Below are 18147 nucleotides of genomic sequence, written 5' to 3'. Positions count from 1 at the left end.
TCACCGTGTTAGCCAGGATGGTCTCGATCTCCTGACCTCGTGATCCGCCCGTCTCGGCCTCCCAAAGTGCTGGGATTACGGGCTTGAGCCATCGCGCCCGGCCAAATTCATCATATTCTTTATGGCAGAGATTTTCAAACCTTTTTGCTCATGACTCATATTAAGTAATGTAGTTTTGCACTATACACACATACATGCAACTGGAACAAAAGTTTCATTTAACAATACTTAAACCATAATTACTATCATTATGTGCAATGCTGTCTGATATTTTCTGTTCTGGTCATAACCTGTTAAATTGATGATTCTGACTCACTCATTGGTTGTGGCCTGTAGTTTGCAAAATGCTGCTTTATTGCTGGAAGGAAGCTTACAAGGGTAAGAGAGCTCAGATTGAGCTATAACTAAGGGAGTGGAGCATGTTAGCTTTTGATTCTGAAATTTTAAATGTGGGCTTGTCATAAGCACTTCAAGCAATAAGTGCAACACGAAGGATAAGGAGCCCCATAGTCTGTCCCTTGTTTGAGAAAACCCTTTTGTAGCTGCTGTGCTCCTTGGGCCTTTTTTTTATTACATCATCTGGGGTACTTATTAATGAAGATTAATGAGCCACATTTCAGACCTATGAAATTAGAATCGCTTTGTGAGGATCTTGGAATCTGCGTTTTAACAAACTCTGTAAATATTAAAGTTTGAGAACCATTTTCTTAAGGAGAGCTCCATATCTTGAGTGAGGGCAAATTGTTGGGGGATTTGCTAGACATGGTAATTGCTTTTGCTTGAAAAATCCTCATTGCCTTTGTTTACTAAACTTTTGAATTCTTAGTCTCATACCTTTTAAAAAATTTGTTTTATTTCCCATCTCTTTGTCTATTAAGTTATTCATCATATATTTGTGCTAGTTTTAGCTTATTGTTTCTAATATTGAGAATGGCAGGAAGCAGCCAAATGCCTAGGCAGAGAGGGCGGGTCCCCAGTGAAACCCGCTTCCAAGCCCAAGGTAGTTTAAAGCCTGAAAGCCAAGCTACAAGTTACATCCTCAGACTGGATTGAGAACTTGCCTATTTGACATACTTTCCTCTGATAGATCCCCACCATTCACCCATTTTACATATACCCACTTTTTCCTAACTGGTTTTCTACACTGTCATGCCCACCTTTGAGTAGTGTCTTTACTTTAACCTTTTTTGCATAGTCACAAACCAATCAACACACTGTCCCCATTCTGAGTCTATAAAAGGCCCTGGACCCAGCCACACTGGGGACTTTCCTGCCTTCAGATAGGGGAACCATACCCCTTCCACCCGCTGTGCCCCCTGTTTGCTGAGAGCTTTCCTTTTTCACCTATTAAATTCTACTTTACTGACTCTCTGGTGTCTGCACGCCTAATTCTTCCTGGTTGTGTGACAGGAACTCGGACTTAGCTGAGCTAAGGAGCAGAAAGATTGCAACAATATTATACTGATGAGTACATCATTTTATAATATGTTCTTTTTTTAATTTTTAAATTTTAATTAAAAATTTTTCTTTTTTATGAACCTTATTTTTATTTGTTTTTTTAATTTTATTTTTTAAAATGCCTGTTTTATACTTTTTAGCTTGTCATTTGCTTTTAAGACTATTTAGTTATCTTTAAAATTTTTATTTTGTCAGTGAATTTTTTTCTTTCTTTTAAAATATAAACTATCTTTTATTTCTGTAGCTTTAAAAATGATCAACAGAAAGCACAGTCACAAGATTGTCAGCTGAATGGATGGCCCATTCATTTAGCATGGAATATGTGTAGATTTTTATGGTAATGATTCCGTAGTGAATCAGGCCTCCCTCATTGATTTGTGTAGTTTCCTCCTACAGTGACTCTGACCATGTGACTTGTTTTGGTCAGTAGGATATAAGCAAATACTGCTCAAGAAGGAGCTTGGTCAGGACTTGTGAGCTGGTAACATGTAAGAACTCAGGCTATCCTGATGGAGGAGATTTTGGAGAATAAATGAAGCATCCTGGCCTTCAAGCCCCAGTTGAGTGCCTGACATGTCAATAAAGCCATCTTGAACTTTCCAAATGAGGGAAGCCAAAATCGCAGGATCCCAAGCAGATACATTTTGGTTGTTCTTTTTAGACACATAGTTTTGGAGTGGTTTGTTATGAAGCAAGAGATAACTGAAACAAAAAATGGCCTTTTATTAGTGAAGTGATACTATAACAAAAACCTAAAATATGTAGCATTGATTTGGGGACTGGTTGGCAGTTTGGGGCTGGTAATATGGTGAGGGGAGTGTTGGCAGAGGCTGGACAAATGGCAAACAACTGTTAATAGAAAACAGAAAGATAGTAAAATATCTGTTACAGGGTACTGGAATTATGATGATCTATTTTTTATAGTACTGAAACATTTTTTAAAAATGTGAACTGTAAGAACTTCAAAAATACAGGATATACCTAATGGTCTTATAGATTTGGCTAAGGAGATTTCCAGGCAAAAATATTGAAATTGTCAGCTGGCTTCTTACAGCTTTATATAAGATATGGGAAGAGAGAAATGAACTTATAGCAGAAATTAGAGGAAATATAGGGTGCCCAGAACTTTTTGGGTTGGAAAATCTTTGAGGCAAAAGATCCTCAAAGTAAGAAATAGCCTGGGGTAGAGATCAAATCAGGACTGGAAGACTCTTTATTAAGACCTCAGGGCCGAGTGTGGTGACTCACGCCTATAATCCCAGCACTTGAGGAGGCCAAAGCATGCAGATCACTTGAGCCCAGGAGTTTGAGAGCAAACTGGGCAATGTGGCGAAACTCTGTCTCTACTAAAAATAGAAAACTTAGCTAGGCTTGGTGGCATGTTCCTGTAGTTCCAGTTACTTGGGAGGCTGAGGTGGGAGGATCACCAGAGCTCAGAAGGCAGAGGTTGCAAAAAACCAAGACTGTGCCACTGCATTCCAGCCTGGGTGACAGAGTGAGACTCTGTTTCAAACAAAAACAAAAGCAAAAACATAAAAAACCTCAGAAAGATATAAGGTGGTACTTAGTATATCTTTTTAATTAGACAACATAAATTGTAAACTCTTCAGGGCTTTGTGCCACAGCAGCCTGACACTTTCAAAGTAAATAAAGGTCTGGTTTGAAAAAAATCATGGGTCGGGCATGGTGGCTCACGCCTGTAATCCTAGCACTTTGGGAGGTCGAGGCAGGTGGATCACGAGGTCAGCAGATTGAGACCATCCTGGCCAACTTGGTAAAACCTGTCTCTACTAAAACTACAAAAATTAGTCTGGCGTGGTGGCGTGCGCCTGTAGTCCCAGCTACTCCGGAGGCTGAGGTAGGTGAATGAACCTGGGAGGCGGAGGTTGCAGTGAGCTGAGATGGCACCACTGCACTTCAGCCTGGGCGACAGAGCAAGAAAAAGAAAAAAGAAGGAAGTTATGGACATAGTTGGCGGGGGGAATGGAATGAGCCCCAACTAGATTAATGGGAAGTCTACAGCATTAACTTGTACTAAAATGGGGTCAATTTAGAAAGAGACCTCTGGGGTGTGTCTACCTTATTATGAAGGATCATTTCTTTTTTTAAAATTTATTATTTATTTTATATCATTATTATTATTATTATTTTAAAGACAGGGTCTTACTCTGTTGCCCAGGCTGGAGTGCATTGGTGCAATCAGCCTCGAAGTCCTGGACAGCTAATTTTTAAAATTTTTGTGTGTGGAGACAGTCTCACTATGTTGCCCAGGTGGTCTCAAACTCTTAGCCTGGAACCATCCTCCTGCCTCCCAAGAAGCTGGGGTTACAGGTGTGAGCCTGGCCTCCTTTCTTTTTAAAAAAGAGCCCAAAGCCCAGAGGGCAGAGCTAAGAGCCATGCAGACCAATAAATTAGGGAACCATTCCAGAAAGCAGAAAAGAGCCCCAATTAAAGAACATTCCTCTCCATGAGATGGGAGGCCTTGACAACACATACTGCTGGATTTTAGGCTTTCTATGGACAAGTGACTTCTGTGTTTTTTTCATTGCCTTTTAAAATCTATGGTTATCTTCTTTCTGTCTTCCCATTATATGTTTGGTGTTTGGCAGACAGATAATTTATCTTTTCACTTCGTAAGTCTCTGATTTGAGATGAGCTGCACCCTGGAGTCCTCATCCATTCTGGGACCTGATGAATATCATGAATTAACGATCATGAATCCTATTGCAAACATCTGAGGAGACTTTGGGGCTCTTAGGAAGGGTTACATGTGTTTTGCATGTGTGAGGGATATGATTCATTGGATCTAGAGGGCAGAGCTTTGGTAGATTGTTACATTGATATTCCCTGTCTGCCCCATCCCCCATGAGCCATGCTCCTTGGTACTGAGCTCTATGTCATCCTCTCCTACACTGATTCTTGACTTGACCATATGACTCCCTTTGGCTGGTGGAATATCAGCAAATTCGCAAACAGAGGCTTGGTAGATGCTTACACAAGGGAGTTTGTGCTCCTGGAACACTGCTGCTTCCATGGCTGCAGCTGCCTGAGTGATCACAGCCAGACAAGCTGGCTAATTGCATAGCTAAGCATAGCCTAAATTGTGGAATCATGAACCAATAAATGACTTTTGTTTTAAGTTTTGGAGTGGTTTGTTTTGCAGCAGTAGATAAGTGATATAAGGTATATATGCTTTTTTTTTTACCCCTTTTTATCTGCCACAGTGCTTTTCAGTTCCTTTTGATAAGCTGTTTCCTATGCATGTGAGCTCCTTTGTTCTAATAGCTTTGATCAATGTAATTTAGGGTACCCAGGTACCAAAATTTCTATTTACACACATTTGTAGTTTTAGGATGGTGACTGTCTCTTTTTAATTTTTTTCCTTATAATGCAGCATCAGGTTCAACAATGAGGAGCGAAAGGATCTAAAATCCATGGTATTATCTTCACAGATTTCTTCACAGATATTATATAAACCACGTGAATAGATTGCTACACCATTGTATACGTTGGGGAATTTGGCCTCTTTGGAGTTACATGCTTCTGAGGGAATCATGCAGCCTCCTAAAATCTTTGTTATTTGTTGAATCATTTCCTTTCTATGCTACACACCTTACTATGGACTTTTTTTCTTTTTCTTTTTTAATAGGTTAGGAGACAGAAAAGTGGTTCTGGGCAGGAAAAGCTTAGCAATGAATAGGAAAGCCTTATTCAGTTTTATGAGGAAGTTAAAGATTCAGCACGTATCTTGCTGGCACTTTTCCGTGTAGCTGGCTTATTTTACATATAGCAGTCGGTCTTCAGGTTAATATGCAGATATGTTTATATAAATTTTATATTTCATTGACTATACATGATCTATTTCTGATATGGTTAATTAGAACTATACATTAGAATAGCTGTCTCAAAACCTGTTTTATTAGCTAGGAAACACTATGCACATATTTAATGGTAGTATTTTATCATTAGTGCATTGAAACAGAAACTTTGCAGATTTGAACCTTGCAATCTAGTTGTAGCAACCTGAATTAAAGAGATGCTTAAATACTGAAGAGCTTGTTTAAAGAACACAAACTTTACAAATATTAGTAATAAGAGGATATAAAAATCAGATGCTTTCCCCTTCAAAAGCAATTCATTGCTTAGTGCTTACAATAATATAAAAGCACTGCATATTGATTGGCAGAAAACTTAGAAAACATAGAAAAATATGGAAAATAAATAATTGATACCACCTTTCAGAATTATTTATTTTAAATATATTATTATATAATACTAATAGTTAAAAATTATTGAATGATCACTATGTTCAAGTCATTACAGTATTGACTTTATAGATGTTAGTTTATTTACTATCCCCCACAACTGTATGATGAAGATACTATTGTTAGGCCACATAACAGATGAAGAAATACAATCAGAGAGATTGGACAACTTACTGAAGATTGCAAAGATTTAAACCCAGCTTCTGACTTCAAAGTTTGCCTTTCTAAACCATTATAAGTTATTCTGTTTCTTTTCTGCACAATTTCCGTCTTGACATTATTCTTTTTCTGTTCTTCCCTTTTTTCCTCCATCCCATCTTTCCTGAAATTGGATCATACCAGTTTGTCGCATTTTTCACTTATTTTCCAGACAAATCCAAATATATATTTTTGTGCAGTGTAATTTTTATAATCATTTTTTATATCCATACAGTTTAACCATTGCTAAACCAAGGTTTAATCAGTTTCCTATTATTGGTTTTGAGCTTGGCTCAGTTATTCACTTGATTTTAGCTAAGAGATTGAGAAGCTATTCACTATCGTAACTAATGTATGATGAATATCTTTGTATGTGTTCCTTTGCACATATGTCTACTTAGTTTCTTAGGACATCTTTTTAAATGTGACATTTTCAAGTCTAAGGACAAGATCACTTTTAAGACTTTAAATATATTTTGGCAAATTACCTTGTTGATAGTTTATATAAAGATTTTCATTCCTACAGGTAGTATGTGAGGCCTGTGATACTTTGATGGATGTGATGTTCTATAGTAGAACATGCAGTTAAGTTTAGGAGAATGAAAAATTAACAACCCAATATAATTCTGAGTTAAATCAATATGTTATATGTTCACTTTTATTTTATTAATATAGTTTTACAGGCTTTTAAAAGAAAAATTAAGAAATTATATTATAATTAGGGTTCACCAGAGAGACAGAACCAATAGGATATATATCTGTCTATCTGTCTGTCTATCTATCTATCTCTCTATCTACCTATCTATCAATCAATCAATCAATCAAAGGGAATTTATTAGGGGAATTGGGTCAAGTGATTTTGGAGGCTGAGAAGTTTCATGATAGGCTCTCTGTAAGCTGGAGGTCCAGGTAGCTTGGCTTATTCCAAGTCTGAAGGTCTCAGAACCACAGAAGCTGATGGTATAACTCTTAGTCCAAGGCCAAGGGCCTAAGACCTGGGGGCTGGTGGTTCAAGTCCCAGAGTCTAAAAGTCAGAGGACCTGGAGTTCTAAGATTTCCAATGGAAAGAGAAGGGTGTCCCAGCTTCGGGGGCGGGGTGGGGAGAGAGAGAGAGAGAGAATATTTACCTTTCCTCTTCCTTGTTCTTGTGTCCAAGCCCTCAACTAATTGCATGGTACCTGCCCACGTTGGGTGAGGGTGGATCTTTCTTACTCAATCCAGTGCTTCAAAGGCCAATCTCTCCTGGAAATAATCCCTCACAGATATACCCGGAAAAATGGTTTCTTAGCATTCTGGGTAGCCCTTAATCTAGTCAAGTTGACACCTAAAATTAACCATCAGAAGGGGTATGGGTAATAAGTACCCATTATATAAGAAGAATGTTTCATTTCTAACTTAGAGCTTTGTACAGACCTGGGTACATTATAGTCTATTTTATTATGCACACCTAGTGAGACAAATCTGAGAACTCTAGAAGCCATGCAAATTATGGAGACCCCTGAATAGCAAGGGAAGAAAGATGGCATTGTAGACCATATTGTCCACATTCTTTCAAAGGTGTGGCATCTAAAAATTCTGTAATCAGAATGTAGATTTACTTTAACTGTACTTACGTCATGCTTCTTGGCCAGTGCTGCAGTGTGAAAAAGTCTAAATCAACAGTACTATTTCAGTTTCTTCTATTATTGCCCCTGCCCCCACAGATATGTCTTCAAAGTAATGGTTCTTCAAAAGAAGTCTGAGGGCTACTGTTGGATCCTTGTGACTGCAGCTGGGCTCCATCTCACTTAAAAGCACAAAGTTTGATATTTACCTGTTGTAGATTGTGTGTAGCCAGTGTGAGTGGTAATTTTTATAAGCCTGAAAAGGTTGAAAGCGTTGCACCCAAAGAAGTAAGGTCAAAACCAGGCTTTCTTGATGTCTTGGAAGCAGTGAATCATAGGCTATAGGTTCTTTAAAATTAAAATATGAATAAAAAATTTATAGTAAAAAGCCAGAATAATATCATCTATTGATTGATGGCTTCAGTTTAGTCTTACAAGGCAAGAAGTGTACTGTGACTGTGTTTAATTCTCTAGGAGAATTTTATTTTTGTAAACCAAAACGTGAATTATTCCAAACCTGTCATATGACTTGAAGTTAGACACAAGCTGAGGATTTAGGATACCTTGACAATAATATTAGTTTGTAGGAGAAAGAAAAATCCTTCAGCATAGTCTTTGATCAGAGAAAAGATTAAAGTCTAACTTTTGTGTTATGCTTGTTCCAAAAGCAGATTCGATAGATATTGGCTACTTCTAGCTTTAGTATAACTTATTAACATCTGTTGAAATATACTGACTTATATTGTATTTCTTAGAGTGAACTATATAGTACTTAGGTCAGAGCAAAGCATACAAACTAAATATATGTTCATTAGAAAAAACAACTTGTGAGATACAACTGAGCCAGAGGAAAACAAGGTGTGGGGAGGGGTAAGCAGTAGGGGAGAAGAAAATAGAAATCATAATTTCATCAACCAGAGCTAAGAACTGTTAGATTTTTAAATGTATATGTTTTTATATATCTCTGTATGTGTCTATATGTTTTAAAAAATAAGATTTTAAAACATAATGGGTGTAATATTCTTACAGGTATTCATAACTAATTATGCACATTAAATTTTTTTGGATTAATTTATACAGGCAGAACAATTAAGACCCCAAATAAAAGCATCCTAACTTTACTTGCTTAAAAAAAGTGAGGAAACAACAAAAAATTTAGAAATGAGGGGTAGAATATTCTGCCTAAAGACTTTCAGTTTACTATGTAAAATGGGAAATATGCAGGGCAATATTTAAATGTTTAATTTTTCTTAAATCTTGTGGAAAGGATACTGTACCTGATTTTGTTTCCCTTTGTTTTGTTATTGTTGCCATCATTATTAGTGTCCTGTTTGTTGACTGCTACTCTGTTTCATGACTGTAATGTTTTGTGGACTGTTCTTGTAGCAACCCCATGAGGTCAGTGTTACTGCAGTCAGTCCCCATTTTATAGATGAGGAAATGAGACAGGTTAAATAATTTGTTTCAGGTAATATGGTTAATAAGAAATGGAGACAAGATTTGAACATAGTTTTCTGTGTTTAGGGCAAGGACTATTCAAAACACTTCTCCAAGTTTGATTTTTAACTTTAGTGGTCCACAGTAGAAGCAGAGAAATAGATGAGCGTGAGAATGCAAGTTGTTGAGAGAGATGGAGAGAGAATATTTACCTTTCCTCTTCCTTTTTGTTGTATCCAAGCCCTCAACTAATTGTATGGTGGCTGCCCACGTTGGGTGAGGGTGGATCTTTCTTACTCAGTTCAGAGCAGATGTTTGGCTTGTTTTGTTCTTTGTTAGTGTTTTTCCTTTTGCTACTGGAAATCACTGTGACTACTAGCAGGAATATCTGATACAATCAAATACTTGGAGATATAGGTGGAAACCCCTAGATTAAATATTCTCTGAGATTTCTTCAAAAACTTTATTATTTGAAGTTAGTTATATTTTGATGTAGTCTCTTGGTATCTAGGATTTAAAATATTAACAACATAACAAGAAAATAGATTCTGTGGCCATATCAAATTATTATTTATGACTTTTAATTTCTACTTGATGGGTTTAACTTCATTGATTTGAAAAAATTGCTTGCTCTATTTTTTTTTTTTTTTTTTTTTTTTTGAGACGGAGTCTTGCTCTGTTGCCCAGGCTGGAGTGTAGTGGCATGGTCTCGGCTCACTGCAGGCTCTGCCTTCCAGGTTCACGCCATTCTCCTGCCTCAACCTGTCGAGTAGCTGGGACTATAGTAGTTGGGACTACAGGCGCCCACCACCACACCTGGCTAATTTTTTGTATTTTTTAGCAGAGATGGGGTGTCATTGTGTTAGCCGGGATGGTCTCGATCTCCTGACCTCGTGATCTGCCTGCCTCGGCCCCCAAAGTGCTGGGATTACAGGAGTGAGCCACCGCGCCCGGAAGTTGTTTTTTTCTTTTTAATAAACCTTTTGTTTTTAGTGAATTACAGAAAACTGTGGTTCTTATAGTGCTATAGGAACAGCCTCCTAATTCAAGAAGGTTTCTCTTTATGATGTTTTGTTGATATTCATAAGTGTTAGATTCATAAATAAATAATATAGTTTACTGTGTTGTGATTACCATTATTTCATTATGAATAATAAAGCCCTATTCAACTCTTTCTAACTCTTAAATTGCCTAACTTGGTGAGATACAAAAAATTTCTTACTATACTTACTTATCTAGAATATGTTTTCATTGAAAGAGATGTATACATTATTTAGATAATGTATATTCTAGAAACTGTCTGATTTAAATAGCTTTTAAAAACCTTTAATCTTTTAGACTTTATAGAAATATTATTTTCCAACCACTGTTCTGGGATTAGGTGTACAAAAATGGCTAAGACATGGTTTCAGCAGTTGAGAAACTTAGACCTGAGTGAAAAGAGTCTTACCTGTAGGCAGATACCTATTAAGTACCTGCATTGCTATGGGAACGCACATGAGGGAGTAGCTAATTTAAACCTGTGGAGGAAAGAAAAGGTAAAAGAAAACTCTGTTGCTTCCTTTGTAAAATCAACCAATGTCATTCAGGTATTGACTGTTGATTCTAGTATTTCACTATTGGAGGTTAGACATGCTTCCTTCTGTTTTCTTCCCTTGCATAAATCTTTTGTTTATAATGCTTTACCTTTCGGTTCTAACAATTACAATTAGAAAAGTTGGGCATTTGAGTGATTCTATAAGGGAAAGATGAAGTTAAAATTTGGGTCAATGGAGACTTTTCTATCTCCAGTGTTGGAACACCAAGATGTAATTTTCCAGTTTCCTTAAGGGAACTGCAGCATGTTTTATATTTTTATATTTTTTAAAGGCTTTACAGAGGAGTCCCCATCAGATAAGGACTTTGACAAATGACTAGAAGTTTCCAAGTGGAGAAAAAACATTCTTGACAGAGGGGAAGTCTGATGATGAGGCATTCAAAGAGTGGGTTAGAAACTGGACCTGACTTACGAGTCTTCCAGTATGGGGGATAGGGTAAATGGTACTACTGTTAAATAAAGAGGGGAAGTGTATTTCGGGGCTGGAGTAGGCTGGAATAGGATCTTTGTTTTGACCTTGTTAATTTGGAAAATCTTTGGAAATTCCACCAATTGATTTTTTAAAATCTTTCCACTAAAATGTGTTAATTACCTGTAAAGTGCCCGATCTCAAAAATATAGGCATAAAAAATAAGTCTAAAAACTTAAAAAAATAAGAGCTTATAGACTCTTAGAGAAATAAGGGAATGATTATAATGCACATTTAAATATTATGATAGAAATAATCATAGGATGTGATGGTGAACTTGGGATTTTTGGTCTTACAAGTTACAGTCACAAACTTCAAAAAAAAAAAAAAACAAAAAACCACCAGTAAAAGAGACCAAGAAGAACAGTCAGAAATAATTAAATCACCTTTTGTTCCCTCACTATTATGGCAAGAAAAAAAAAAAAAAGAAAAGAAAAACCAAATGCAGTGAAAGTACAATAGGGGGATTTTCTCTTTATGGTCCAGAGTCCAGATAGTTTCCCTCCAGGTCACCTTTACTGTGTCAGTTATATAGGAAGAAGAATACAAAGAAATGAGGGAAGAGGACCTGTGGATACTGAGGTCAAAGACAGAGAGGAAGAGGGAGATAGAGAATTTGAATGAGAAATATGAATGAAATAGAGAGTGTACCCTTGTGGAAGCTCAACTTTTAATAATCTAACCTACTGTTGTGATGACAAAAGCTCCGTTCCCTAGCACAATGGCTCAGTAAAGCCCTTTGGACTTATGCTACCGTATCGACTCTGTTCCTCACTAGGGATAGAGACAGAGGAGGATCCCGGGGGTAGAGAGTACAGACCTGCCTAAAATTAAAATTGTGATGTAGTAATATCAATAATAGAAGTTATTGAGAGGTCACCTATGGGCCAAGAACTACCATAAGCACTTTAAATGAATGATCTTACCAAATAAGGTAGTGTAGTTCACTCCTGAACAATGACGGGGTGAGGGACCCAACTCCCATGCAGTCAAACATTTATATGTAACTTTTGACTGCCCCACACCCCACAGCTTAACTACTAATAGTCTACTTTTGACCAGAAGCTTTTCTGTTAACATAAACAGTTGAGATTAACACATATTTTTATATGCTATATGTATTATATACTATATTTTTACAATAAAGTGAGATAGAGAAAATAAAATGTTATTAAGAACATCATAAGAAAGAGAAAAAGATTTCTATTTCTTAAGTGGAAGAGGATCATCATAAAGGACTTCATCCTCACTGTCTTCATATTGAGTAGGCTAAGGAGGAGGAGGAGAAAGAAGAGGAGTTGGTCTTATGTCTCAGGGGTGGCAGATGTGGGAGAGGTGGAAAGGGAAGCAGGAGAGGCAGGCACAGTCAGTGTAACTTTTATTGAAAAAAATCTGTGTATTAGTGGAACCATGCAGTTCAAACCTGTGTTGTTCAAGGGTCGACTATATTTGTAAAGCCCTTAAACAGTGTCTTGCACATGGTAAGCACTTAATGTATCTGGCTATTGTTATTAGACTAGGACACATGGTGAGTACTTGGTAGGTATTGGCTATTATTATTTAATTATTAATTAGATAATAATCATCACCATTTTCCTAGTAATGTATGGCATAATGAAGTTAAGTAACTTGCTGAAGATCATATAACTAGAAAGAAATGGAATCATTTCTACGTTGGAGGTGACAGACTGATTAGTGTAGATATAGCATGAATTACATAATGATTGGTGCTTGAAGTATGATGATGCTAGAGAGGAAAGAAAACATGTGCCAAAAGTAGAAGACATTATGATTAAAAAAAGATCCCTTTAGCTTGCTGACTGGTTGGATGAGAAGTAAGAAGATAACAATAACAAAGATTTTTCAGCTGGTTGACTGGGAAAGGGTAAACCGAATGTAAGAAAATAAGAAAGGACTGGGCATGGTGGCTCGTATCTGTAATCTCAGCGCTTTGGATGATAAGACAGGAGGATTGCTTGAGGTCAGGAGTTCAAGACCAGCCTGGTCAACATAGCAAGATCCTCCCATCTCAGAAAAAAAAGGAAAAAAAAAAAAAACAAAACCAACTTAGCTGGATGTGGTGGTATGCACTTATAGACCTGTAGTCCTAGCTACCTGGGACCTGGGAGACTGAGCCCAGGCATTCAAGGCTACAGTGAACTATGATCATGCCAGTGCACTCCAGCCTGAGTGGCAGAGCGAGACCCTCTTTAAAAAAAAAAAGAAGAGGCCAGTGCAGTGGCTCATGTGTGTAATCCCAGCACTTTGGGAGGCTGAGGTGGGTGGATCATGAGGTCAGGAGTTCGAGACCAATCTGGCCAATATGGTGAAACCCTGTCTCTACTAAAAATACGAAAATTAGCTGGGCATAGTGGTGCGCACCTGTAGTCCCAGCTACTCAGGAGACTGAGGCAGAAGAGACTGTCTCAAAACAAACAAACAAAAAAACCAAAAAAACCTTTTTATTATTAGGAAGTGATAACAAATTCCATTTTAATCCTGTTGAATTTTTTATCAGGTAGTCAAGTGAAATGACTAGCAGGGAATTTAAAACTAAGTTAGAGATTTAGGTATTATCACTAAAGGAGTTGGTCAAAGTGTTTGAGATGTTCAAGGATAACCAGCGTTTTTCAGCTGCAAAACCCTGGATCAAAAACAGTGTCAGGATAATAGCCTCCAGGCAGAATTTTGACATATTTGTCAACTCTTGCTTTGTAGAAAATCTACAAATAATTCCAGGAATCTTTAACTAAAGGCATGCCATTACTGCTCCAGGGACTGGCTGCTGCCCTGTGTTCACTGTTTTCCTTGCTTCTGCCCCGGTTGCTGCTGTTGTGTCTCCACTGGCTGCTGTTATCAGCTCCTCAGTGAAGGCGGAGAGCCTCAGTTGTTGCTTGGCACCTTTCCTATCACCACAGAAATGGCCACTTCCCAAGGTAGCATTCTTGGAGAGTCAGAACTCAAATCAGCAAGAAACAACCAACTACATCAAAAAGTGGGCTACGGCTGGGCGCGGTGGCTCACACCTGTAATCCCAGCACTTTGAGAGGCCAAGGTGGGCAGATCATGAGGTCAGGAGATGGAGACCATGCTGGCTAACATGGTGAAACCCCATCTCTACTAAAAATACAAAAAATTAGCTGGGCGTGGTGGTGGGCGCCTGTAGTCCCAGCTGCTCAGTAGGCTGTGGCAGGAGAATGGCGTGAACCCGGGAGACGGACCTTGCAGTGAGCCGAGGTCGCACCAGTGCACTCCAGCCTGGGTGACGGTATGAGACTCCATCTCAAAAAACAAACAAACAAACAAAAACAACAAAAAAAATGTGGGCTGAGAACATGAATAGACAATTCTCAAGAAAAGATATACAAATGACCAAAAAGCATATGAAAAAATCCTCATCATCTTTAATTATCAGGGAAATGCAAATCAAAAGCACAATGCAGTACTACCTCATTCCTGCAAGAATGGCCATAATCAAAAATAAAAAAAAATAGATGTTGGTGTGGATGTGGTGAAAAGGAAACACTTTTACAATGTTGGTGGCAGTGTAAACTAGTACAACCACGATGGAAAACAGTGTGGAGGTTCCTTAAATAACTAAAGTACATCTACCATTTGATCTAGCAATCCCTAGCAATACTAGGTATCTACCCCGAGGAAAATAACTCATTATATGAAAAAGATATGTGCTTGCACACACATGTTTATAGCAGCATAATTTACAGTTGCAAAAATATGGAACCAGCCCAAATGCCCATCAATCGAGTGGATAAAGAAAATATATATATATATACACACACACACATATATATATTACTCAGCCATAAAAAGGAACGAAATAATGTTACTCACAGCAATCTGAATGGAATTGGAGACTATCATTCTAAGTGAAGTAAGTCATGAATGGAAAACCAAACATCGTATGTTCTCATTGATACGTGGGAGCTAAACTATTAGGGCACAAAGGCATAAGAATGATACCTTGGACTTTGGGGACTTGGGGGAAAATGTGGGTGGTGATGAGGGATAAAAGCCTACACATTGGGTACAGTGTACAATGCTCGGGTGATGGGTGCCCTAGAATCTCAGAAATCACTACTGAAGAACTTAATTCATGTAACCGAACACCCCCTTTTCTTACAAAACCTATTGAAATAAAAATGAAAAAAAATTAAAAAACAGTGCAAAGGCTGTCTTAGCTCTAATTATTTTGTCCCTCTGTTCTTGCCTCAAGCTTGTTGTTCATTGGCTTTGTCTGTACCCCTGTCCAAATGACAGGTATGCTGGTTTCATAGTTCCCCAATCAAATTTTTGTTCCTGTATGGTTCCTGACCTTCAGAAAAATTCTTACACAAAATGTTTCTCAGTTCTTGATCCATTAATCCTCAGGCACAGTTAGACTTCTCTGAATCCTAGGATGAAAGCCCCTTATTAGGCTCAAACTGGGACCAGGACCCTTAGGACATGTGCCCTTTTGAGAAAAGAGAGGTCAAATTGGGAAATCCATACATTTAATAATGATAATCCTATCACATCTTTCTTTTGCCCTCTTCAGTTCTTCATATGACTGTGAAGATTTGTGGAGATGACTGTGATTTGGGATTATTTCTTCTTTTCCCCAGATGGAACAATGATGTGTACTACTGTGGAATTAGATTCTATCTGGATATTTTGTTGGGAGGTTTGACTCACTTCTTCCTCATGTTTTTATATTATTCTTAAGGCTTTTCATACCTCTTTACTGGAGTTTACTAAAGATTTTAATATCTAGCACACGTTCCTTTCAAATAAGTATTGGCAATTTATTTTTTTCTGGTTCATCTGTGAAGAATCCCAATGAGCCTTTTTGAAAACTCATCATTTGCAGTTACTTTAGAACAGCAATTTATAGAAAGGTACTGTATTAGAAATGTTTTATTTCACTCCACTTGAGCTATGAAGTGCAAGAACCATGAAGATTGAAAAATACAAATGATAGATGTGTCTCTTTCTCCTTATTTTCTAGCCTTCTTTGAATCCTGGGGGGAGCCAGTCATCTGATGTGGTGCTTTTGAACCACTGGAAAGTGAGGAATTTTGAAGTACACCGTGGTGACATTGTATCATTGGTGTAAGTAACTCAGAAGCATACTATATTTGTATATAAAATTATTTATACTTATGCTTATTGAAATGGTAATCCATTGTTAATATCATACTGCCAATTATTAAATTGAATACATGGTAAATATAATGTGTTTTTAAAAAATCAATTTTGCAGTGTAACAGTGCTCTAAAAAGATTTTTTTGTGTTTAAAATATGTTAATTGACTAACATATTTGGATTGGGTAAAATGTATTTAATGTTGATTAGAAATTATTAAAAATACATGCATTTAGTATTACTTTGGAATATTTTGAAATTTTGCATTTTGGTAAGCAACTTTTTTGTTACCCCAATGTTTTCTTGGTTTGTATAGATAAAAAGTATCCCTAGAAGGTGATAATTATGACATGACAATCATTGACATTTATGTACATCAGGAGTTTAACTGAAAAAGGAAGTTTGAAAGACTAGTACTGGATGCTTCTGTTTGGGGCCAAAAGGTGGCACTGTTTCACTGTTACAATATTGTGACTGGTCAGGATCAAAAATTTCATTCCGGTCTTAATGTAGAAAAGGAATGTCAAAGTGTGCATAACTGACAAAATGATATAATACGTAGTCCTAGGACATGCTTAAATGGTTTGGAGATTTTTGTTTGTTTGCTTTAAAAGTAAATTTACACTAGGAAGACTCAGCCAAACTCGTCTAATTTCTTCTGGTTTCAAATACTTATAAAAATGTTATAGTATGATTCCCTGTTATGCCAGTTAGGAGAAACAATTAATGTAGCAGTGTTACTGCCATTTGATTTGGCTACAGTAAAAACCTGCTACTGGGTAAATACCTTTCCCATTTGTATTTCTGATTCTTGAATTGGAAGGATTTTTTTCTTGTTAGATGGTAACTTAAAATTGTTTGGTAAAAGCACGACATTGTCTGCTTATTTGTACTTAACTTTGGCTAGTGCTTTGTGGAAATAGATATTCTATAAATGTGTTTCTTTCAAGACTATTCTACCAGTATTCATTTGAAGATATATTAACCAACTCTGGTTAGTGACTAATGAAATAAATTCAAGTGGAGTTTTCTATGGCAGACATCCAAGGAGGGGGATTAAATGCTTCTCAGGTTTTGAGTGCTTTTAAAAATATTCACCTGCTCTTTGAAGTGTACTTTTATTTTGTCATTCAGAGTACTATTTTTGCAACCTCCTGAACAACCTTTTCCATGCGGGTTAGCCTGTCATATGCTCATTATTCTTTTGCCTTTGGTTTGACAAGGTTACATCCTCACTTAGTTGGTGATGGAAAGGATACCCACCCAAGTGAAAGAGGTCACACTATACACAGACAATTGTGCAGTATTTTTTTTCCCTGTGAGAAACATGCTCACTATCTCTAACCAAGTGGACTTGAATAGATAATTGAAAAATAAAACAAGGCTGCTTGATATTCAAGGTTGCATGGGTTCATAAAAGTACCCTGCCATATCATGGAGTATATTAAAAAGAGCACATTACTCTTTTATGTAAATATTCATAGTGACTGATATTTATTATATACATTAACTTCAAAAATATTCTATTCAAATTGGGATTGATATATAAATTATAGCTATTCCAGTTGAACTGTATTGTTTTTCTGGAGACAGAGTCTCGCTCTGTTGTCCAGGCTGGAGTGCAGTGGTGTGACCTTGGCTCATTGCAAGCCCCGCCTCCTGGGTTCAGACCATTCTCCTGCCTCAGCCTCCCGAGTAGCTGGGACTACAGGCACCCGCCACCATGCCTAGCTAATTTTTTGTATTTTTAGTAGAAACGGGTTTCACCCAACCGTGATGGTGATGGTGGTTTCACGAGACCATCCATGTTAGCCAGGATGGTCTGGATCTCCTGACCTCATGATCCGCCCACCTCGGCCTCCCAAGGTGCTCGGATTACAGGTGTGAGCCACCGCCCCCGGCCCAGACTGTGTTTTTAGTGACTCAGTTATGTGCTATATCTTTGTCATGTACAAATAACACAAACTTTCATGTGCT

General features: G+C 37.4%; 1 protein-coding gene across 5 annotated transcripts in view; it reads left to right on the top strand.

The window, feature by feature from the left end:
- Window positions 1–18147, top strand: part of IMMP2L (inner mitochondrial membrane peptidase subunit 2) — an 878275-nt gene that overhangs the window by 51518 nt on the left and 808610 nt on the right. For all 5 annotated transcript variants that reach the window (XR_012090400.1, XM_073009282.1, XM_007982612.3 and 2 more), the window contains exon 4: window positions 16034–16137. Coding sequence is in view for 4 of the 5 variants with exons in the window: in XM_073009282.1 (XP_072865383.1) it covers window positions 16034–16137 (104 nt within the window). In the remaining variant the exon portion in view is untranslated. The remainder of the gene's footprint in view (window positions 1–16033; window positions 16138–18147) is intronic.

This window comes from Chlorocebus sabaeus, chromosome 21 (assembly GCF_047675955.1).
Source record: "Chlorocebus sabaeus isolate Y175 chromosome 21, mChlSab1.0.hap1, whole genome shotgun sequence".
Classification (NCBI taxonomy): domain Eukaryota; kingdom Metazoa; phylum Chordata; class Mammalia; order Primates; family Cercopithecidae; genus Chlorocebus; species Chlorocebus sabaeus.
The sequence above is the reverse complement of the archived record's forward strand: the minus strand, read 5'-3'. Positions and strand labels throughout refer to the sequence as shown.